The sequence below is a fragment of the Balaenoptera ricei genome, chromosome 13 (assembly GCF_028023285.1).
Source record: "Balaenoptera ricei isolate mBalRic1 chromosome 13, mBalRic1.hap2, whole genome shotgun sequence".
Taxonomy (NCBI): Eukaryota; Metazoa; Chordata; class Mammalia; order Artiodactyla; family Balaenopteridae; genus Balaenoptera; species Balaenoptera ricei.
Window position 1 is genome coordinate 12,779,938 of NC_082651.1, and position 25,013 is coordinate 12,804,950.

The following is a 25,013-nucleotide window of genomic DNA, read 5'->3' on the forward strand; positions in this document are numbered from 1 at the left end:
TAGAAATCTATATGAGTGTCACATTCATTGACCTTCAGGAGAACACTTTTTGCTAGGTTTTTCTGTATGAAAATAAATGTTACCAAGTAGTGATGCTAGTTAAGTCTGCCAACTGTACTGCTGTAAACCCTCACTTTTCATGTGCTGTCATTGGACCAGCGGCACAAACCTCACCTGGGAACTTGTTAGAAACACAGAATTTCAGGCCTACACCAGATCTACCGAATCTAAATCTGCTTTTTAACAGAATTCCGTAGATGATTCGCATGCACATTAAAGATTGAGAAGCTTCGTTATAGTGAAAGTTTGTGTTAATTTTTCAGCACTTTTATGTGATTTTTGAAGTCATTTCAGATAACATTTGTTGTCTGTTGGAAAGGGACTTTTAAACCATGTAAACTTGAATAAACGGTAAAATATTGGGTAGAGATGAGTTTTTAAATATTTTATGCATATTATTTGTGCATAAAAGTGGTAATTATGAAAGTAATTAAACAAAATGGAAATGCCTATCATACAGTTTTATATTTGGCTTTCTTACAGTTACATGTGTTGTGGTTAATAAGGTGTAAAAATTTATGTACGTACCTAAGTTCTGACAGGATGGATGGTGTATGAAACAGTTTCATTTGTTGGATTTGGTAAATTCTCTAATCCTTATTTTTGGTAATTAATAATTCTTTAAAATGTGTTCTTTGAGTAGTTTTATGGTAATTTAACTAAACTTTAAAAAGTTCCACAGTTTTAATTATCTGGTGTTAGAACTATTAAACTTTCAGCTTGCTAAGAGATTTTCCTCTTATTTTAGGGATATGTTTCAGTTTATTTTAAAGCTCAGTATTTGCACATATAGCAAGGGAAAATGTTTTCATTTCTCTAAATAGTGTAGTCAGCTCTTTTTTTTTTAGATAATTATTTTATTTTATTTTTTAATTAATTAATTAAATTATTTTTGGCTGCATTGGGTCTTTGTTGCTGCGCGCGGGCTTTCTCTAGTTGTGCTGAGCGGGGGCTACTCTTCATTGTGGTGCACGGGCTTCTCATTGCAGTGGCTTCTTTTGTTGCAAAGCACAGGCTCTAGGCGCACGGGCTTCAGTAGTTGTGGCACGTGGGCTCAGTAGTTGTGGCTCACAGGCCCTAGAGCACAGGCTCTGTAGTTGTGGCTCACAGGCTTAGTTGCTCTGCGGCATGTGGGATCTTCCCGGACCAGGGCTCGAACCCGTGTCCCCTGCATTGGCAGGCAGATTCTTAACCACTGCGCCACCAGGGAAGTCCCGTGTAGTCAGCTCTTGATCAGAGGTCGGAGACCTTGTCTCTCCTTGATTGACTCATTTCTACCCAAGATTCACTCAGAGAATTGGGGTTCCTATTAGTACTGGCTCAGTTGCTTTCTCTCTCTCTGTAAGTGAGCAAGATATAATTAATGCTAGAACCAGAGGATTCCATGTAGCCATTTTGATTTATTTTACATTATAAACCAAAATATTCAATATACCTTTTATTTTTCTTACTCCCAGCGAGGTAACTATAAGCAAGTTTCTGTTGAAAAAAAAAATTTAGATACCCCAATTGACCTGCTTTTCTTTTCTCCTACAGAAACAGGAGCATTAAACACAAGTGACTGAAATAAATAGGCTTTTGTAAATATCTGTACCATCATCTTTTTCTGTTGAAAAATTATAAACTCATGATATAAAGTGAACAGATTAGGAGGCATACTGAATGCTGGAAGCAAAAATTTAATACAAATCAATATCCATGCTGTTTTCTATCTTATAAATCAACTCTTTGTATTTTTACTGTGGTTTTTCAAGACAAAAAAATAACACCTGTGCATCTAACCAAAACCAAAGAAGTACAAAAATCCAAAATCCAAGTGTTCGTTTGACTGTTTAAGAAAATACTGGCATAATTTTCGTGTGGCATAAGTGTCAACTTCTTAGGCTATGTAGAAGTTAAAAGAATGTCATGCATTTGAATTTAAATGCTTAAATTATATATACATTCTATTTAAAAATTCTGCTTTCAGGCATTATTAAGCAAAAGCTAATATGTAAATATTTATTTCTACAGGATGAAGATTTGAAGTGGGTGGAGGAAAATATTCCCTCTTCATTCACAGATGTGTAAATATCCTCTGCTAAAGTTTGAATCTAAAATTTAGGCTGTAGTATAAAGGGATAATTTTCATGCTTTGTTATGTGCTTTTCAAAACTCTCACCTCTGTATGTTTTTATAGGCCCCCATCACTAGTGTATGACTGATTAACTTCATATCGAAATGCAAAGAAAACACAGCCCTGCCTTGGTCTGTCTTTCTCCTTCCTTTTTCACTGTACAACAACTCTATTAATACTCCTGCCCTATAACCAACTCCAACATTTTCTTATGTAAGTTTATCAGGATCAGAATCATTTTGTTTTAACTTTATAATATAGAAGAGTTCAAACGTTTTTTTTTTAAACACGTGTAACCACGATGCCATGTACGGTGGGGAAGCTTTTGGAGGAAAAACATGAGCATAGGAAAACTAGAGTGCAGAGGAAGCCCCTCTGGGAACTTGGAGCTATTCAGGTTCTTCTTTATCAGTGTCCTATATGACACACGAATTCCAGATAGCTGTTTCCACAGTAGACAACAGGATAGCCAAATATGATGTTTTCATGTGTTGTTTGTTCCTTTCCTTGCTCCCATTTACCTCCTTTTTAGACAGTTTCTGTCTAGTATGATGTTACATTTGCCTGAAGAATTTCCTTTATGTTTCTGGTCGTGCAAGTATGTTGGTAATAAGTCTGTCAGGTTTTATTTGTCTGAAAAAGTCTTTGTTTTGGCTGTTTGGGAAGCTGTTTTTGCGGGGTATAGAATTCCTAGTTGACTGTTTTTTCTTTCAGCGCTTCAAAGATTGTCACTTGAATGTTTTCCAGCTTTCATAGTTTTAGAAAGAAGTCCGCTGTACTTCTTCTCTGTTCCTTCATATGTTATGTGGGTTTTGTTTTGTTTTGTTTTTGGCTGCCTTCAGTACTGTCTCCTTCTCTTGGGTTTTTCTTTTCTCTTGGGTATATACCTAGAATTGCTAGATCATATGGTAACTGTATGTTGAACGTCTTGAGGAAGTGCCAAGCAGTTTTCCAAGAGCTGAACCATTTTATAATCCTATCAATAATGTATGAGGTTTCCGATTTCTCCACATCCTTGCCAGCACTTGTAGTTGTTCACCTTTTTGATTTTAGATCTCTTAGTGGCTGTGAAGTGGTATCTCATTGTGCTTTTGAGTAACTGAAATTTGAACTGTCTTGTTGAGGGACTGGTGTTGTTTAATTAAACTGTGGTAACTGAAATTCACACATATCAGATTCATGTGAGGTAAGAACTGCCTTTACATTATGAAACTAATGGTACACTATTAAACTTTTTTCTTTTAATAGTCATAAAAGGAAAATAGGTGTATAAATATCCTTTACATGCATTTATTATTTCTTTTTTCCTTCCTTTATATCTGAGTTATCACCTTCTCCTGTAGGTCTTTCTTCAGTGTTTCTTACAGTATGAGTCTGCTAGAAACTAATTCTTTCAATTTTATTTATGTGAAATGTATTTGTTTGCCCTCCTGTTCAAAGGATGGTTTTGCTGGATATAAAAATCTTGATTGACTTTTATTTGAGCTCTTCCAACACATCCCTCCAATATCTTCTGGTTTCTATTGTTTTGAAGAGAAGTCAGTTTTTAGTTGTATTGTCCTCATGTGTGTACCGAGTCATTTATTTTTTGCCGCTTTTCAGATTTTTTTCTTTACATTTGGCTTTCCACCGTGTGTGTATGATGTGCCTAGGTATGGTTTCCTTTTTGAGTATTCTTGGAATTTGTTGAGCTACTTGGATTCATATCCCCACTCCCTTTGGTCATTTTCCAGTGCCTTTAACTACTTATTTTTAATATGTTTGTCCAGGTTTTATAAATGTTTCTGTGGGAGGAATCATCTGATTTCTTTCCACCTTTACCTGCTATCTTCCATTTTTTTTACTAGTTTCTCTGTAATCCTTTTTACTTCTTTCTTTATATCATTTTCATTTTCTTAGTTTTCTTGCCACATATTAAATTTTTATTTAAATTTGTTCTGCCTTGGGTGCCTTGTAATTTTTTTCTTCGTTGCTGGGATGATTTTGTCTTTTTTTTTTTTTTTCCAGAGTTTAATGGACTCTTTGAATTTCTTCCTCTTTAGTTTTTATCCATTTTTGCTCTTGGTTTTAAAATTTCTTATTGTAGTTCTTAATATCACCAAATATTCTTTTTAACTTATTTCATCTAATTTGGAGTGTTGTGTTATAGCTGTAGCTTTCTTCTACTGTAAAACATTTTGATTTTCATTTTCCTTCTATTTTTCTTCCTGCACCATTATATGGAATTGGTTTTGTTTGTTTTTCCTATTCCTAGGCATTTGGTAGTGAGAGTTCTTAGTTTGAGTGCTTTCTTCCATCAGTTGCATAAATTATAGTTTTATTTATGGAAAATGTCGATGGGATGGAGGTATGGAGAGAGGGAGATTGGTGGTGTCTTATTTTTCTTTTATTTCTATAAGATCTTTAATTTTCCCCTTTTACTTCCTTCTTTTTATTCATGGTACTGCCATAGCTCTGAGGGTACCACTCCTCCATGTATCTGATTCTCCCCTGAAAACCATGATTGTTCAAGGCTGCTACTTTTGGTTCCACTCAATTTAAGCCCCTTCCCTGTAGCAGATACTGTGAACTACCAAGTCACTGGCCTATAGTCAGTATTTTGGAACTTAGTGTTGATTTTTCTTGAAGAGGTTTGTCTATACTTTGTCTAAGTCCTCCTTCCCCTCTACTCTTTCACAGAAGCTCTCAAACCTCTCTTTCTCCACACTCAGTTCTCATGAGCTTGCAGTGACAGCAGGGAATTTGTTGGTATTGGCATTTATTTCTCTGTTTACATATAATTTCAGGTTTGCTGTGTTCTCCTGGTTATGCTGAAGACTGTGAGTTGTGTGTGGTTTTGTTTGCAGTCCTTAGGGACTTCATGGAATTTTGAGCAAGGGTGTGTGGAGAGATTCAGATTAGGTGGCAACCGTTATCTTCCAGATTTGGAAATTCAATATTGAGTACTTTAGAAGGAAATCACCTAAGTAGACTAACCCCAAACTATGCCATCACTTCTTGGTGGAAAGCAATAAGGCTCCTGGGCAGTTCTCCTTATGTCTTAGAGAGTCATTACTCTCTACAGTTTCTTTCTGTAAGTAGAATGTCTGCCTGATTACAAAAATTCCTCTGGAATATAAAAGAGCAAAATGTCTTCTTTTATGTTCTCATGAACCATTTATGTGAAATGAGTAGAATTGTATAATCCAAGATAGCTTCCAGCATTTTAGGTTCTTAGGAACCTGTGTGTCCATTCTGAAAACTTTAACACAAGAAGTTTAGCACAATGCTACCCAAAATTCATGTGCAATTTATGTGGCAAGTTTAGAAACTGGACTTCATATACAGGTAAACACTTTTTTATACATCAATAGAAATGGACCCAAAATTTTGCAAGTCATAGGACAATCTAAACAGATCATGAATAACCATATGATCTAGTGTGTTATGTGATATTCATCTGGTATTCATTATGGCTTTTCTGTATCTCTGATAAACCAAAAAGATCAGCTTAGCATAGTTCTCCTTCCTCTTCAATGCACTGAGTCCATCTTAATAAGTTTTAAATAGTCATTTACCTCACAAAAGGAACCATTTTGGAGATTGCAGTGTTCATCTCTAAACGAGGTGCTAAGCACTCAATGGGCTGTCTTCTGGGCCCCCAAGGTTCTGGATCATCTTTCCCTAAAGCAGTCTGGATTTCCCTTAATAGTAGTATTCCAAGCTATATAAGTTGGCCCCTTCCTCACATCTAGCGAGGCCCCGACTTCTCTTTCTTCTGTCTCCACCGTGGGCTGCACTGTTAGTGGCATCCTCTGGATTGTGCATTGATGTGACTTTCATGTTGTGACCTTGGCATGCAGACCCTTCCTTTGGGCTCTCCCTCTCCATGCTCCATTGCACATCGAAGCTCTACATTTGTCTTTTTTTTTTTTTAATTTATTTATTATTTTTGGCTGTGTTGGGTCTTCGTTTCTGTGCGAGGGCTTTCTCTAGTTGCGGCAGGCGGGGGCCACTCTTCATCGCGGTGCGCAGGCCTCTCACTGTCGCAGCCTCTCTTGTTGCGGAGCACAGGCTCCAGACGCGCAGGCTCAGTAGTTGTGGCTCACGGGCCTAGCCGCTCCGCGGCATGTGGGATCTTCCCAGACCAGGCTCAAACCCGTGTCCCCTGCATTGGCAGGCGGATTCTCAACCACTGCGCCACCAGGGAAGCCCTACATTTGTCTTTTTATCCATATAGCCTTTCCCGAGCAAAGGCTCTGTTGCATAACTTTTTCTCTCTTCAGTATCCTTCACTGGTTTGTGTCCAGTCAATGGTAACAATGACATAGAATTAAACAAATACTTGATACCATAAATACCACCTTTCATAATATGTTTACTCATCCATCTTTTTAAAGATAGGTATATCTTTTAATTAAATTTGTGTTTATTTAAGATGTACAACATAATAATTTGATATACATATACATAGTGAAATGATGACTACAGTCAAGCCTATTCATCCCTCTTAAGTTCTCACAAAAGTACATGACATGTGGGTTTTCAAATTAGATAGCACATCACTAGTCAAGGTATTTGTCCAACTATTCAATGTAAAAAATAACCAGGGGCTTAAAAAACAAAGATATAATTGGATGCCCATTGTGTTTGGAATTATTCATTCATCATGGTTTAGTCCTGATGTTCTTCCAACATATTAGCCTCTAGAATTGCTGATTTTTGTTGTTTCCATTTTGAAGTTATAATTATTTTCATATTTCAGTTAATTTTTTAGCTGAAATTTTTGAAGTATAGCACCCATTCTGGAAAGTGCACAAATTCTAAATAAGTATACAACTCAGTAAATTTTTAATATAAGCACACTCATGTAACCTGCACCCAGATACCCAGATCAAAAACTGGAACATCACTAATACCCTAAAAACCGTGTTCTTGTTTTCCTCCCAAATCATGACCCCACTCTCCCAAAGCTACTGCTGTACTGATGTCTGTAACTGTAGATTACTTGGGTCAGTTTTTAAAATTTGATCCCTCAATAGTTCATACCTCTTTTGGGGGCTGTATAGTATTCCAGTTTACCTATTTGGAGCCTGTTAAGAACAACACTGCTATGAATATTCTTCTCCATGTCTGTTGGCAGCACTAGGTATTCATTTCTGTTGACTTTGTCTTCCAGGAGTGAGACTTGGTGGATCATGGGATATGCTTATATTCAGCTTTGTAGATACACTGGCCTTTTAATAACATTGTCAACTTTTTTTTTTCTTTTATTTCAGAGCTCTTCCAGTATTAGTGGATTCAGATGAGGTAAAATATATTTTTGCTTATGTCTTGGAGCTATTATTTTCACAAAGTAGAAATGTATTTCAAAAGAAGCTCTGAAAGTTACTTTTTAAAATGATTACAAATTGAGCAGATTGAAAGACTGCACTGAGTTGTGGGTAAAGTTTTAAGGAACTGGATCCTCATTTAAAACAGGATCAAGATAAATGCTTATTGGTGTAAAAGGAGGGAAGAATTATTTTATGAGGTTTTGAGTCTATGATTTTCTAACATCTTAAGATATAAGAGTTTAGAAGACTTCAAGATGGCAGTTTGTCTAAATCAATCTCTTAGATTTGTAGATATTTTCCTGGGGTATTAAATAGTTTCTAACTGAGTTACATTTACTAAGTAGGACATTTGAATAGATGATGTGAATTTAGGAAGGTTTTTTGGGGGAAAAAAATTAGTTATAGATCATCTGGACACTGCAGGGTGGCCCAGGACAGGATGAAGTCTGAATTGTAAGGATTAAAGGATGGACGTGGGGTCCACCAGTTTATACAGAGGAAGAGTAGCGGGAAATGAGTGGTAGCTAAGGAGTAATTTATGTGGTGGCTGTAGAATATAAGAGAAGCTACAGCTCTGTTCATTGAAAGGTCAGGGAGAAGGCTGGTGTCAGCGTGGGGATTTGGCCATAGCGGGATGGGAAGTTTTGAGGCTGTCGTATATACGCACCTTGCTACAAAACCGTTGAACTCCAGGATTTATAACTCTACGGAAAGATATACCATGGAATTACTTTTAAAAGGGCATTTGTAGTATTCATTTGATAAATAATTGATTTGTAATTTCCAAAATACCTAAACTGGTAAAGTCAGGCAAATCCCTAGATGAGCTCTATGCCTAAGAAATCCATTTTAGCTCTGTCCCTGCCTCACACTGGTGATTCTGAATTAGAAATGTTAAAGTTTTCTGAACTTAACAGATAATTGATTATACTCCATTACTAGAAGTCTGGATTATATGGTTTTTATTTTCTGTATCTAATATTTCTGTGTATATCGTGGCGTGTACCCCACAAAACTGTGACTACTTCGTAGAGGCGCTATAGAGAATTGTGTTAGGACCTGGAAGGAGCATCAAAATTTTGATGAATATCTTCCCTTTTTTTTAAGGAAATTATGACCAGATCTGAAATGGCAGAAAAAATGTTCTCTTCAGAAAAAATAATGTGATTGGAACCCACATAAATGAAGCCTACATAACAGTGAAGGACTTCCTCAAGACTAAAAGAGAACTTTGTTTTGATATAGTACAATAAGTTTTTATTGCATGATCTTGGAAATCCATGTACTAAAATTAAGAATTCAGATGGTGGGAGGGTTCTGCAACCCTTATTAAGCTGACTCTTGAATGCCAGTTTAATGTCCATTAAATTGCCTAGACTTGGCAATGACCTGAGAGAAGTATTATAATAAAGATAGGTGCCCAAATGCCCTTTGCTGATGGGTGGCAGGCGTGTGGATTTGGGTTCTCTTTTTTTTTCCTGGGAAATATGACAATTTAAAACAACTTTTTTACATCAATACTCCTACTGTTCTTCCACTGACCTTTGTTTGATTCAGGTGATGTGATTCTTCTGAGGTGTGGTAAAGCAGTGTCTCCATCTCTTGGGTTTATAGTTACTAGATGCAGTAATAATTCTCTTTGATTTTCATGCTGAAGCAATTTGATAAGAAGTAAAACTTGGTTAACGTTGGAACATAAAGATGTTTATATGGTTAGGTTTGCTGTGTGTGTGTGTGTGTGTGTGTGTACCTGTGTATATGCACATCTGCACAAAGCCCTTGTGTGTAATTATCACCACACACATCAGATCATAGCATTGGTCTTCTCTGTCTGAGCTCAGGGGAGCACAGTACATGGAGAGAGGTCACTTCCAAAGATCTGCTCTGCCACTGTCCCCTCCCTCAGGCCAGATATCTGTGTGCTGCTGCTGAATGCCTGGGGCAGATGGGGTCCCCTGGCCACATGGCTCCACCAGAGCACTTCCTCCCTGGCGAGCTGAGAGGCTCATTACCAGTGAACCCTGAGGAAACTAGAACCTTCTATGTAATCCTAGCATATTTGGTTTCATAATAAAATATATATTTAACTGCATAGTACATCACTATTAATCTTGTAACTAATTTTTTAACCTTAAACCATGTTTTATACATTATTTTGTTACATTATATATGTAATGTGTAATTTGAAATTTTAAAAAAAAATTTTTTTTTAATGCAGAACGTTCTAAACTTGAAAAGCAGTTGAATATAGTATGATGGAAATAGTGAATGTTTTGCTGCTCTCCTGACCAAAGATACAGCCTAGTGAACATTTAGAATAGGAATTAAAGTTAGAATCCTATATGTCTTTCTTTGAAGGAGTTCTAACCTTGTGAGTTGAGGATGACTTCAGAGTTTTTGATTAAGCATTAAAGCCTTAACCAGTACAAGCACTTGAATCATAACCTTTCATTGATTTTTTTCATTGTGAAGCCACAAAACAAAATGATTTCTTTCAAAAGCCTGCGTTTTGAATTGGTTTCTCATTTACTCATTTCATAGGAGGTAGTAAAAAAGCTTTCTAGTAGTAATGCCTCTTGAAAGATACTTGCAAATTTATTTTCAATAGTGAATATTGACCATGTTGTACTGAGAAAGGTTTGGGACATCCTTCCCAAGAAAAGAACATCTAACAGTGTGGGCTCCCTTCCTTGTTTCCGTTTCTGCCACAATAATGGGCTCCCACCTACCATCTTTCCCAGCATTTATGTCCATTCTGGTTTTGGTGTATTCTACCCTCAGCCCAGTTGTTTCAGAGCTGGAGGTGACCAGTGCCTTCTTGTTCCTAACATTTGTATCTAATACCAGTCCCCAGATTTTGAAGCAGATTGATCCCCAACTCATAGGGCTCTAGTTGAATTTTGAAATGTAGACTCCTGGGTTTCCAGCTGCAGATGTCGTGGAGTGCGAGTGGGGAGTTGATGGTAACTGAGTAGTAATAAGGGAAAATGCTTCTCACATAACCTTGATAGTGTTTATAAAAACACTTCTGTCTGCAGCTGGCAAGAATAATGATGCTGCCGGTATGGCTCAGGTGCACACCGAAATGCAGACTTTTCTCCTCGTCACAGAAAGCAGTATTTTCTCCTGAAAACCTCATCAGAAATGTTTTTCAAGGGGCGTATACTGGGTCTGTCACCTTCAGTGGCAGTTGTGTTTGTTGGTGACTCGTGAGCTGAATCGAGTATTCCTACAGAGGGCCTTCTTGGCCCCCTTGTGTGCGCAGGAGGGACTCCCTGGGGCTGTAGCCGTAGTTCTGACGAAGGACCCCAGGAAGAAGTCACACTCACAGCCACCGTACAACTCGTCATCCCCGCTTCTGCACAAAGTTTCCAGAAACTGGGCATCAGGATCTTTGAGGCTATCACATCACTTTATTCTTAGGATGCCATCAAGATGGGTTTCCCTATTAATGCAGGGATCTGAGAATAAGAGTCCAGTTTTATGTGTTCCTAGGCAACATGCTTAAGTGTTTTTATTATGCAATTCATGTTAGGTTTATGTGATGTATGAAATCTGCTTAAAAGGGAATTTTCATGATTTGAGTTAGATTAGTATTAGTATCTGCTTTAGTGGAGCTTTAAGTTAGTTTATTTCAAAAAGTAAGGAAAAATAGATGAATATGTGAATTTTTTAAGCCCAAGAGATAAGATGCTCCCATACTTTTTACTTTTCCTGTAAAGAAAATAATATTTAAAATCTTTCACATATCCTGTAGAGAGTACTGACTTTCCCCCTCTACTGCAGTATATTATATTTGCACTACTGTAATGTGAAGACTGAAAGTATAAAAGACATATGTGTACATGAAAGTGTAAAAGTTTGATTTTTATATCCTTTTTTCAAAAGGGATTTGAGTCTATTGAGGCCATACAGGACTGGTTTATGAGACGTATTATGCTAGATTTATAAGTTCCTAGTTTTGGTACTTGTGTCTTTGTATGATCAACAGCATGCGATAAGCAATACAAAACACCATGCCTTATAAGAAAGAAGTGTAACATGTTGGTTAAAGTACTAAATTACATAGCGAATGTATATAAGTGACAAAACTAGATTTAAGGAAATGTACATTTATAACACAGGAGCTCAATAAGAAACTTCTTTAGAACTAGGAAAACATGTATTTGGGAAGAAAGGGGCTTAAGAAGTTATATATTTTTATTTAAAAGGTTAAATTATATAATTTGGAAGAAGCTGCTCTGAATATAGGACAAAACTATTTCAAAGATTTTTGTTTGAAAAAACTGATGTATTTTTGTGCCTTAATATTTGTTCTGACAATAAAATGCTTTCTGAAATTTTGGATGATCCATTCTTGATAGGATTTATGAGTGCTAAGATTATTTAAATCTACAGGAAATGTAAACTCCAATAGATGGCAGGACATAAACAGAATTCTCAAAAGACGAGGTACAACTAATTAACAAACGTGAAGTGTTCAATCTCAGTAGTGATCAAAGAAATGCAAAATAAAAGGGGAAATTTTAAAAAATCAAGTTGATATGTTTATGCTGTTAAGTATTTGTAAAAATCCTTTTGCTTTTAATGTCTGATGGAATGAGCACATCATTAGTGATGGTAATGTAACTGATTCAGTCTTTGTGAAAAGAAGTTCAACCTTTTCATAACCTTTGAATAATACCAGTTCTGGTGACATTTTTAAAAATGATTCAAAATATAGAATCAGGCTTCTGCACAAAAATGTTTATTATAGCATTATGCAAAGTAGAGAAAAAACAAGAAGCAAACTAAATATCAACAGTAGAATGGTTAAGTGAATTATGGTTTACCAGCTACTTTATGGAATACTCTACAACCATTAAATTATGAAGAATATATGATAACAGAAATGTACTTGTAAGAAATATAATACAAAGTCTCATATGTGAACTCATCTATGTAAACACAAAGTAGGGAAAGGACTGAGTGAAAACACATCACAGTGGCACTCAGGATGAATGTTCAGGTTCAGCTAGGCTGTAATTAATAATAAATAATAATTCAATCACATTTCAGTAGGTGTAGACAAAATTTATTTCTTGACCTTGTAACTGTGCTAGGATAGGTGTAGAGGTGAGCAGGGCAACCCTCCTCACACAGTCCCTCAGGGGCCCAAGGTTTATTTTCATCTTGTGGGCCCACCGCCTCCTGGGGCCTGTCATCTGCATCCAGCCAGCAGAAGGGGAGAGTTGCTCCAGCCTGGGGATTTTGCGGGGCTAGACCTAGAAGTGGTACCCATCACCTCTTAGCCTATTCCATTAGCAAAACTCAGTCACGTGGCCACACCAAACTGCCAACTGGACTGGGAAATGATGCGAGCCGTATCCCTGCCTGCTATTCTAACTGTGAAAGGAGAGGATGGATTTTGGTGACAATGAAGGCTTCCGCCACAGGTTATTTGGGGGCACTGGCCTAGGGGAGACTTTCAAGCCTTTCTGTGTTTTTCCAGTTTTCTAAGGTCAACATTTTGAGAAATAAATATGTTAAAAGGGCCATAACTAGGCTGTATGATATCAGAAACTTTAGAAACAAGTGTGTTCTCAGATTACAGCTGAGTCCGTTAATCAATAAAATCCATCTGGCCCCAAGTAGCTGGGACGTGGAGGATTTTCTTCATGGGAATTCTCCCAGCCTTGGGGGGTGGTCAGGATGGGTAGTCCCAGAGGAAAAGCAGGGTCTGTTGTCGTGACTGTGATTACAATTCAGGAAGTGTTGGGAGTGCTGGAGAGTGCCAGGCTTTGTTAACCATTGTGGTCTCATAGTAGACAATGAGGGAGGTATAGCCAGTTTATAGATAAGAAACTGAGGGTGGTTAAATAACTTACCCAAGGTCACCCTCCTGACAAGTGACAAAACTGGTATAATACCAGCTATGGCTGAGAAGCGTCCTTGAAGGGTTGTCCTCAAAGTCCTGGGGAGAAGGGAAATTTCATTTAACAAACATGTGATTGCCTGTTAGAGGATTAAGATATTGTATCTAAAGTGCCTGGTGCAGACTTCCCTGGTGGCGCAGTGGTTAAGAATCCGCCTGCCAATGCAGGGGACACAGGTTCGATCCCTGGTCTGGGAAGATCCCACATGCCTCTGGATCAACTAAGCCCGTGAGCCACAACTACTGAGCCTGCGCTCTAGAGCCTGCAAGCCACAACTACTGAGCGCACGTGCCACAACTACTGAAGCCCGTGTGCCTAGAGCCTGTGCTCCGCAGCAAGAGAAGCCACCACAGTGAGAAGCCCGTGCACCGCAACGAAGAGTAGCCCCCGCTCGCCGCAACTAGAGAAAGCCCGTGTGCAGCAACAAATAAAGTGCCTGGTGTACAGGCCTTCCCAAGACAGCTAAGGTTAGTATAAAAAAAATGCAGCAGTTAAAAAAAAAAAAAGCAACAGTGATTGTGGTAGATGCTACTGAGACTCAGTTGAAACAAACTCCATACGAAATTCAAACACATTCTAAGATTTCTTCACGTGTATTAAAATGAAGTTACCCATGGTAGTGTATATATGTCAATCCTAATCTCCCAATTCGTCCCACCTTCCCCTTCCCTCCCTGTGTCCACATGTCCGTTCTCTATGTCTGCCTTTCTATTCCTGCCCTGCAAATAGGTTCATCTGTACCATTTTTCTAGATTCCACATATATGTGTTAATATACGATATTTGTTTTTCTCTTTCTGGCTTACTTCACTCTGTATGACAGACTCTAGGTCCATCCACATCTCTACAAATGACCCAATTTCATTCCTTTTTATGGCTGAGTAATATTCCATTGTATATATGTACCATGCATAAAATAGCTAGCTAGCAGGAACATGCTATAAAGCACAGGAAGCTCAGCTCGGTGCTCTGTGACAACCTAGATGGGTGGGAGGGAGGTCCAAAAGGGAGGGGATATACGTATACATATAGCTGATTCACTTCATTGTACAGCAGAAACTAACACAACATTGTAAATCAATTATACTCCAATGAAAAAAAAAAAGAGAATGTTTCCCAACTGACTCAGAGAGAGATGTGACTACAGGACATGAGTCAGAGAGATGTGTTATGAAAAGCCCTTGAGCCACCATGGTTGGCTTTGAAGATGGAGGAAGGGGCCATGAGCCAAGGGATGCAGGTGTCCTCAAGGAGCTGGAAAACTCAAGGAAACAGATTCTTCCCGGGGACCTCCAGAAGGAACTCAGCCCTGCTCACGCCTTGATTTTAGCTCAAGGAGACTCATATTGGACTTCTGACCTCCAGAACTGTAAGATAATAAGTTTGAATTGTTTCAGACACCAGTTTGTGATAACTTGTTACAGCAACAATAGAAAACTGATACGGGTTCTGAGTCTCTCTGGCAGAGAAATGAGGGATGAAGGAAGCACACAGAATTTTTGGTGTTCCAAAGCACAAGGGCTCATTTCCCTCTCACTTGACCTTCAAGGGAAGGGGGCACTCCTGGGAAATATGGAAGAGTTGTGGTATTCCATGAGCAACAGTGGTCTCTGCCAAAATCATGTGACACCACTTTTTGGCACATGGTGGACATACATTAATACTGAATAAAAGAATCAGCAACTAAATTAAAAAAAAAAAATGAAGTTACCCAAGGCATGTCCTATGCCCCTTCAGTAATAGTGGATTAACAGCTAAATTCCTACTAACATAAGCTGGTATGGTACTGAATTCGGATGTAAATAATTTTGAAAATATTTCCTTTAAATCATTTGGGAAATAAGAAGAAGCTGCAGTGCAAGTTTATGTACAGGAATGCTTTTAAACTCTATCCAGCAGATGGTGCCAAAGTAACGTCTCTGAAGAGGGCTAATCTCTATTTTTGGCCTCTAATTCTTGCCTTCAAAATTTTTATTCATTTACTTTTACTTACCAAATGCCAATTTAGGGATAAAATTTTGTAAAAATTTTTAAATGTACACAAAGAGTACCACCATCCTGGTAAAAAAAAAAAAAAAAGACTTTTCAGGTAAACTTTTCAGGTCTCCCTGGTGGCATAGTGGTTAAGAATCCGCCTGCCAATGCAGGGGGACACGGGTTCGAGCCCTGGTCTGGGAAGATCCCACATGCTGCAGAGCAACTAAGCCCCTGCGCCACAACTACTGAGCCTGCGCCCTAGAGCCCGTGAGCCACAACTACTGAGTCCACAAGCCTAGAGCCCGTGCTCCGCAACAGGAGAAGCCACCGCAATGAGAAGACCGTGCTCGGCAACGAAGAGTGGCCCCAGCTTGCCGCAACTAGAGAAAAGCCCAAGCGCAGCAACGAAGACCCCATGCAGCCAAAAATAAATTAAAAAAAAAAAAAACAACTTTTCCTTTTGGTATATTTCCAGTCTCTCTCAGAATTAGAACTTGAAAGCTCCAAGGGGCCTCTGAGCTCATTATACAGATGAGAAAATAAGGAACCAGGAAAGCTTCCTTGGCCCCAGGTCTCTCAGGCCAGAGTGGGAGCCTGTCTCCTAGATTGCTTTTCTCAACTCTGGATCCTCAGGGTCAGAGGGAGGGAGGTGCCACAGGCAGGTTGAACTGCACATCAAAACTTGAAATATACTTTCTATGATTTGGTTATCCCTTGCTACGTCATTTTATATTACTGTGTTGTCTTTCACTCTAGCCACCAAATTCTTGTCTCTACATAAAGAGTCATAATTCTGATTCTCTGGTTCTTAATTTGATAAGTGGACATTTCCTTGAGGCATAGTAGACTCCAGAGAGTTAAAGACAGTGTCTATTTTATTTTTAATGCTACTGAACATACTGATAATAAAATATTCTATTCTAAATTTTATCTTCCTTTTTGTTTTTTCAATTTCTTTTTTATTTTTATTTTTTTGGCCGTACTGCGTGGCATGCAAGATCTTTGTTCCCTGACCAGGGATCAAACCCGCTCCGCTTACAGTGGAAGCACGGAGACTTCCACTGCACTGGACTGCCAGGGAAGTCCCCTTTCTTTTTTAAAAAAAGAAAATTAAGTAGGGAATGAACAAGCTGGCCTTTTCACTAAGAAATTGCTTTTTAAATAATGGATTTATTATTATAAAATGTATTTGTGGATTTCAAGTTCTGATAATGGAGAATTACCTTCTATTGAACCAACCTTACCCGCAGACAGCAACTCTAGATAAAATTTAAATAACAGCTACTTTGAAGACATCGGAGAGAGACAGAAACAGGGAGACACTGGAAGGTACTCAACACTTGGATGAAGGGAATTGTACTGGGTGCATTTCCCATTTTTATGGCTTTTACACTCAGGGCAGGCCACAGTTTGTGCCAAGTGGAGATTAAACCCAGATATAAAACCTGAATTTTACTTGAGCTGGAAGACAGAAATTAGAAGAACCACAACAGCTGGAAAGTGATAGAATTACTGAAAGAGAGAATCAAAGAAAGTAAGAACCGTATTCTGTGTATAAACCTCCCAAATCACTGGCTTGCCCTCAGCTATGCATGTATGCTGGTACAGACTCTATACACCCATCTAAGGCTAAAAAAAATGAAACTAAGATTTCTGCTAACGTAAGAGACAAAGTTTGGCTAGAGTCCAACCATGTAAACTGCCTGCTTAAAAACATAATGTGGGGTGACATCAGAGAAAATGGGGACTATGGACCTCTGAAAATTTATCATAAAAACAATGGAAATCCTCGTGAAAACTTTCAGAATTAACCTTTTTAGAACTCTGGAAATTGACCTGTCTTGCAGCAACCTAGGGAGCATTTATTCAAGAAAAATTCCTGAATTTCAGTAAGAACATCAAGCTTTGTGGTGTTCTAATTTGTCCTACTACCATACTCTGTTCCCCAGCTCAGCAGTAGCCTTCACAATTAAGGGTCTACATTCCCAATACTGCAGGGGGGCAGAATGGATTAAAGACCTAAGTTAAGACCTGAAACCATAAAACTCCTAGAAGAGAACACAGGCAGAACACTCTTTGGCATAAATTGTAGCAATATTTTTTTTGGATCAGTCTCTGAAGGCAAAAATAAACAAATGGGGCCTAATTAAACTTAAAAGCTTTTGCACAGCAAAGGAAACCATCAACAAAACGAAAAGACAACCTACTGAATGGGAGAAAATATTTGCAAATGATATGACCAATAAGGGGTTCGTATCCAGAATATATAAACAGCTCATACATCTCAATATCAAAAATAAGAAAAAAAAACCTGAGTAAAAAATGGGGAGAAGACCAGAACAGACACTTTTCCAAAGAAGACATACAGATGGCCAACAGGCACATGAAAAGATGCTCAGCATCACTAATCATCAGAGAAATGCAAATCAAAACCACAATGAGATATCATTGTCAGAATGATAACCTGTCAGAATGGCTATCATCAAAAATACCACAAATAAAAAATGTTGGTGAGGATGTGAAGAAAAGGGAACCTTAGTGCACTGTTGCTGGGAATGTAAATTGGTGCAGCCACTATGGAAAATAGTACTGAGGCGCCTCAAAAAACTAAAAATAGAACTGCCATATTATCCAGCTATTCCATTCCTGGATATATATTGGAAGAAAATGAAAACAATAATTCAAAAAGATACATGCACTCCAGTGTTCATAGCAGCATTATTTACAATAGCCAAGATATGGAAGCAACCTAAGTGTCCATCAACAGATGAATGGATAAAGAAGATGTGGTACATGTATACAATGGAATACTACTCAGCCATAAAAAATGAAACTCTGCCATTTGCAACAACATGGATGGACCTAGAAGGTATTATGTTTAGTGTAATATCAAGTCAAAGAAAGAGAAATACTCTGTTATCACTCACAGGTGGAATCCAAAAAATAAAACAAATGAAAGAATATAACAAAACAAAAATGGGCTCACAGATATAGAGAACAAACAAGTGGTTATCAGTGGGGAGAGGGAAGGAGACAAGAGCAAGATAGAGGTAGGGGATTAAGAGATACAAACTCTTAATTATAAAACAAATAAGCAACAAGGATATAGTGTACACCACAGGGAAATATAGTCATTATTTTATAATAATTTAAAACGGAATATAATCTGTAAAAATAATGAATCACTATGTCGTACACCTGAAACTAATATTGTAAATCAGCTATATTTCAAACATTTTTTTAAAGGATTTTTTTTTTTTTTTTGGTTGCGCTGGGTCTTAGTTGCAGCAGGCGGCTCCTTAGTTGTGGCATGTGAACTCTTAGTTGTGGCATGTGTGTGGGATCTAGTTCCCTGACTAGGGATTGAACCTGGGCACCCTGCATTGGGACCGTGGAGTCTTATCCACTGCGCTGCCAGGGAAGTCCCCTATACTTCAATTTTTTAAAATATCCAAAACCCATGAAATTTAAACAAACAATAAAGTTAACAAAGCTAAAAGTTTGTTCTTTGAAAAGATAAACAAAATCAATGAAAGTCTACCTATACTAGTAAAAAAAAAAAAAGAGATTGATGGGCTTCCCTGGTGGCACAGTGGTTGGGAGTCCGCCTGCCAATGCAGGGGACACGGGTTCGAGCCCTGGTCCGGGAAGATCCCACATGCCGCAGAGCAACTAGGCCCATGCGCCACAACTACTGAGCCTGCGCTCTAGAGCCCGCAAGCCACAACTACTGAGCCCGTGTGCCACAACTACTGAAGCCCACGTGCCTAGAGCCCGTGCTCTGCAACAAGAGAAGCCACCGCAATGAGCAGCCCATGCACCGAAACGAGGAGTAGCCCCCGCTCGCCACAACTAGAGAAAGCCCGCATGCAGCAATGAAGACCCAATGCAGCCAAAAATAAATAAATAAAATAAATAAATTTATAAAAAAAAAAAAAAAAGAAAAGAGAGAGAGAGAGCCCTGATTACCAATATCAGGAATAAAAGAGGTGCTATCACTACATATCCGACAGATTTTTAAAAGATAAAAAGGGAATAATACCAATAATTTATGCTAATAAATTTGAAAAATTAGATAAAATGGGAAAAGTCCTTGAATATTCTAATTTACCATAATTGATATAAGATGAAATTTAAAAATCAAATTTTATAACATACAGACATGCTTCTTTATCTTTTTAAGGTAATTTTAGATTTACAGAAAAGTTGCAGAATTAGTCCAGTTCCCTTACACCTTTCATCCAGCCTCCCCCTTTGTTAACATATAACCACAGAACACTTGTCAAAGCTGTGAATGAAATCTTGATACAATACCATTAACTAAAGCACATCATTTACGCATATTTCATCAGTTTTCCCACTAATGTCCATATTCCGTTCTAGAACCCACTCCAGGATCCCACACTGCGTTTACTATGTCTTCTTAGGCACCTCTTATCTGGGGCAGTTCCTTGTCTTCCAGATCTTTCATTGCCTGATAATACCAGTTAGGTATTTTGTAGTATGTCTCTCAATTTGGGTTTATCTCATTTTTTTCTCATGATTGGATTGATGCTATGCATTTGGGGCAAGAATGTCACAGAAGTGATGCACCTTTCTCTGTGCCTCAGGTCAGAGGGTACAAGATATTGATGTTGATATGCCTCATTGATCCACTGTAAATTAAAATTTTTCCCTTTCTAATATTTGTAAATATTTGGGGGGAGATACTTTGAAGCTATGCAAAACTCCTGTTTCTGCTTAAATATTGACCCACTAATTTTAGCATTCATTGGTGGATCTTACCTGCAGCAATTATTACTGTAGTGTTCTAAAGGTGACTTTTCTATTTTTTACATTTTTTCTACTTTTACTGATTGTAATTTTTCTGTAAGGAAGAGTTGTTGTCCCCCACTTTTATTTATTTAATCATTTATATATTTATATATATATATCATATAAATAATAAAAAAATAAAATAAAAATAAATTTATATATAAATTTATATTTATATCATTTATATCCCAATGGACTCATAGATTTGGGTTCCACTGCATGAAACAGAAATCCAGCTACCAGTGGCTTAACCAAACAGGGATTTATGTTTCTTAGCAAACAAGACATCTGGAAGTAAGAGGCCCAGGACTGGCATGTCTCAAAGAAATCATTAAGGAAGCAAGCTCCCTCTGCCTTCTCTCTTTCTTTCTTTCTTCTTCTTTTTTTTAATTTATTTTATTGAAGTATACTTGATTTACAATGTTGTGTTAATTTCTGGTGTACAGCAAAGTGATTCAGTTTTATATATATATTCTTTTTTTTTTTTTTTTTTTTTGGCTGTGTTGGGTCTTCGTTGCTGTGCGCAGACTTTCTCTATTTGTGGCAAGCGGGGGCTACTCTTCGTTGTGGTGCATGGGCTTCTCATTGCGGTGGCTTCTCTTGTTGCAGAGCACGGGCTCTAGGCATGTGGGCTTCAGTAGTTGTGGCACGTGGGCTCAGTAGTTGTGGCTCACGGGCTTAGTTGCTCCGCGGCATGTGGGATCTTCCTGGACCAGGGATTGAACCTGTATCCCCTGCACTGGCAGGCAGATTCTTATCCACTGCACCACCAGGGAAGCCCATATACATATATTCTTTTTCATTATGGTTTATCACAGGATGTTGAATATAGTTCTCTGTGCTATACAGTAGGACCTTGTTGTTTATCCTTGTTGTTTATATATTCTCTATATAATAGTTGCATCTGCTAATGGCAAACTTCCAGTCCATCCCTCCCCCACCCCACCCCCCTTGGCAACCACAAGTCTGTTCTCTATGTCTATGACTGTGTTTCTGTTTTGTAAATAAGTTCATTTACATCATGTTTTAGATTCCACATATAAGTGATACTATAATGGTATTTGTCTTTCTCCTTCTGACTTACGTCACTTAGTATGATAATCTCTAGGTCCATCCATGTTGCTGCAAATAGCATTATTTTATTTTTTTATGGCTGAGTAGTATTCCATTGTATATATGTACCACATCATCTTTATCCATTCATCTGTCGATGGACATTTAGGTTGTGTCCATGTCTTGGCTATTGAGAATACTGCTACTATGAACATATGCCTTTTCTCTTTCTAAACTTCCATCTGGTCCTCATGGTCATGGGGTGGCTGCTGCACCTCCAGGCATTGGGCCCATGCTCCAGGCAAGAGGAAGAAGGACACACACCAGTTGAGTCTGTTTCTATTTATCAAGAAAGTGGCTTTCCTGGAAGCCCCACTCACCAGACCTCACTTATATCTCATCAGTCAGAACTGGGTCACGCAGCCAAGGGAGTCTGCATTTAGGGAGTCTGAAGAGGTGGTATAGGGGTATTTTTAACTGGGTATATTACAACCTTAGACAAAAATAGTATTGTATTACTAAGGGGAAAGATTGTCAGTAACCTCTTAGTGCCTCGTCCAGAGAGTGTGTGTGCACAAGCTTGATCATGTGTATATGTCACCTCATTTCCTGTTAGAGCCACAATTCTGGGGAGAAAAAATATTTTCAACTTATTGCCAATGGTCACTCCATCAGTCAAAAGCCGAGAGATGGCTTGCTCAAGTTAGTATAATTTGCAGATGATTTATTTACAGGATATGAGCAGGATGTACAAATGCCAACCAGGGGAGTGCCCTATCCCAGGGCTTCTAATGCAGGTGCTCTTCCTATCTTTGGACCCAGGAGGATGAGAGGGAGAGGGGCTGCTGGAATCCCAGGGAAAGAGAGGGATGGGGAACAGATCGCCTTGAAAGGAGCAGTGATCTTCTATCGAGGGACACAGCCAGCTTGAGTCAAGCTCAGGACCTCACCGTTCTCTATCTGACCTCCCACTGAGCGCCTTCACCTGCCACACGCAGCCAGAGGACAGAGCACCCAAGGGTGCTGATGCAATCCCTACAGGTTGGCATCGAGGCAGAGGGCAGGGTGGGAACGGGTGCAGAGTGCATCCGGAGGGACAAATAGAGTCATCTGGCAAAGCAATCCTGTTTTGAACAATATTACATATGAAATTCTAGACCCAGGAATTAATTTCAACAATTCCTTGGAGGTTATTGTAATCAGGCCTAATTGTATAGGTGTAATCTCAGTTTGCAGTAAAAATGTATTCCTGAAAAATTACTCCTGAAGCTAATTTTGATATATCTGCCTTAGAAGATATCAAACATTGGCCGAGGAGAACAATGAGCAAATTCTTGTGTTTAGTTCCTAATGCAGCAGAAAGCCTGCTCCTCGGGATCGGACACACCCAAGTGTAAATCCTGTTTCTCCCGATTACTAACCTGATGTTGATCTTGGGTGATCAAGCATTCTAAGCCTCAGTTTCCCAGTCTGCAAAATGGGAATAACAATAGGACCTATTTTGCTGGGTTGTGAGGGAATAAATAAGAACATTCACAAAACGCTCAACAGAGGGCCTGGCATACAGCAGGTGTTAAGGAAATGTTGGTTCCCTTCTTATGTTGTCCCCGTGTGGAGGACCATGAGTCAGTTTAGGCAACGACCCTTTAACTAAGCACCACTATACGCTAGGCACTGTGTTAGGCACTTTATATTCATCATTTTGAAACCCCTTAATAATTCTTCAGATAAATGCTGTTTCCATACATCGTTGAGGAAACTGAGACCTGCAAAGCTTCGGAGAGTTGCAAGGTCACACTGGCAACATGTAGTGGGTAAGATCCGGCCCAGGTGTGTCTGATTTCAAGGGCTGTGTGTCCTTGGCTGCATCCATGCTCTGCCCCTCCCACAGGCACTTGGACTTCACTGTGGAACGGCATTCATGGATTTGCAGCATTTCCCCCTTTTGGCAGATGTTAACTGGCGTTTGGTCTTTAATCACGGCACAATTGAATCTGTTTTCCTACAGAGTTTCATTTTATAAAATTGGAAACGGTTTTGTAGGGAGGAAAGTCTCTTCTAGCTGTCATGACATCATACAGAAGCGGACAGTCTTCAAAGTTCAACACAGGAGTGCACGATTTTGTTGGCTGGGGCTCAAGATTGAGCGTGAAAGCATCCCGTAGCCCCTCACAAAAGGGACGTGCTCGGAGCTGGCACTTGATAAATATTTGTGTAAAGAGTAAATTGGACTAAGTCACTGCACTCCTGCTAGACCACCCTCCCCCTGTTCCTACCCCGTTATCTTGGCTCAGGCTCACACGCTGGGCTTTGTTCCTGGGCCCCTTTGCAGGTGCTTAGTGGGGGTCGATTACACTTAGAATCACAGATAGAGGTGAGTGAAGCAGACAAAGAGGGAGAAGCAGCTCAGAATGAGATGACAGACAAGATTCAGCCACAGAGAAGCCCGAGAAACCCGGAAGAGAAAAAGCGACGTGTCAGTCACTGTGAGGGTCCCAGGAAACCGCTCTGGAATGGCTGATTTAGACTGGATGCTGCTTCTGATCGGGTCTTAAACAGATTCCTACAGCATAACTTCCTCCCCCATTTTGTATTTCCACTTTACACAGGGAATGTGAGTGTGTCAGAGAGACAGCACTGAGCCCAGGAGATGGCAACTGATTCCGCCAAAAGGCTTTAACAATATTTTCTTTAGACATCTAGACCCCCTTCATCCCCTGACATTCTAGAATAGTCTCTTGAAAACGAAATATAGAGGAACAGAAGAAACAATATCGAGGTAGGCCCATCTTATTAAGTCAAAGGTTAGTTTTCGGAGCCCTGAATAGAGGGCACTTGGCTTATTCTCACGGTCTGTCTGCTCTTCGCAGCCTTGGCAAGTCTGGCTGTGGAGGGTGTGCCTTGATGACCACAGGTCAAGGGCAGTTGAGGACAGAGAGAGAAGGGACAGTACTGCTGGGGCAGTGGGACCTTAGAAGGTTAATTCAGAGCAGATGCCAGAGCACTAGACAGAAGTCAGCCATAGGACAAGGGAAACAAATGGAAATTGGTAATAGGAAAAAAAAAAAATCTGTGTTGAAACTTAGAAATGCTTGAAAAGTAAAAGAAGAAGAAGAAGGAGAAGAAGAAGAAGGGAAGAAGAAGAAAACAAACAAACAAACAAACAAAAAACAGGAAAAACTCTGTTCCTGTAAATAAAATTCCTGAAATCCTATGATTGCATTATTTAAGTAAAATGTGGGAGAAGGTAGCCTGTGCTCGAACCAGCCCTGCTCTGGAGACCTTTGGGTTTGCAAACCATGGGCAAGTCACTCAGCCATTCCCGGCTTCACTTTCTTCACTGGTGAAATCAGGAGTGCCTTCCAGCTTTATGAATCCATTCAGAGGGCTCAAGAGGAGAACAGGTCTTGTGCACATATGTCTGGTTCCAGCGCACAGCCGGATACACGGCTGAGAAGCCTTGGCTTTGGGGGCTGCCATGTAAACACAAGGTAGGATAAAATACAAAATAAACACAGCCACGGTGACCAGAAGGAATCCTTCCTTGGGGGTAGGGGTGGGGAGAGTGCAGACAGAGAGGGGGACGCTGGGCTTTGGCACAGACAGCAAAGGCAGAAAAGCTCTATTTCCACAGGCCGCCCGGGCTCAGGTCACTGCTGCCCAGTGCCCTCCACCTGGACAGGGAAAAGCAATCTTCCGCCCAGGTCTCTCTCAAGCCATCTCCCCAGGAATGCAGATAAGAGTACCAGACCTGCTCTCCTTC

General features: G+C 39.3%; 1 protein-coding gene across 2 annotated transcripts in view; it reads left to right on the top strand.

Moving 5' to 3' along the window:
• TMEM87B (transmembrane protein 87B) overlaps nt 1-11,831 on the top strand; it is a 47,860-nt gene extending 36,029 nt beyond the window's left edge. For both annotated transcript variants that reach the window (XM_059942734.1, XM_059942735.1), the window contains exons 17-19: nt 2,074-2,126; nt 7,435-7,465; nt 8,599-11,831. In XM_059942734.1, coding sequence (XP_059798717.1) covers nt 2,074-2,126; nt 7,435-7,465; nt 8,599-8,658 — 144 coding nt within the window. In that variant the 3' untranslated portion in view covers nt 8,659-11,831. The remainder of the gene's footprint in view (nt 1-2,073; nt 2,127-7,434; nt 7,466-8,598) is intronic.
• The last annotated feature ends 13,182 nt before the right edge of the window (nt 11,832-25,013 follow it).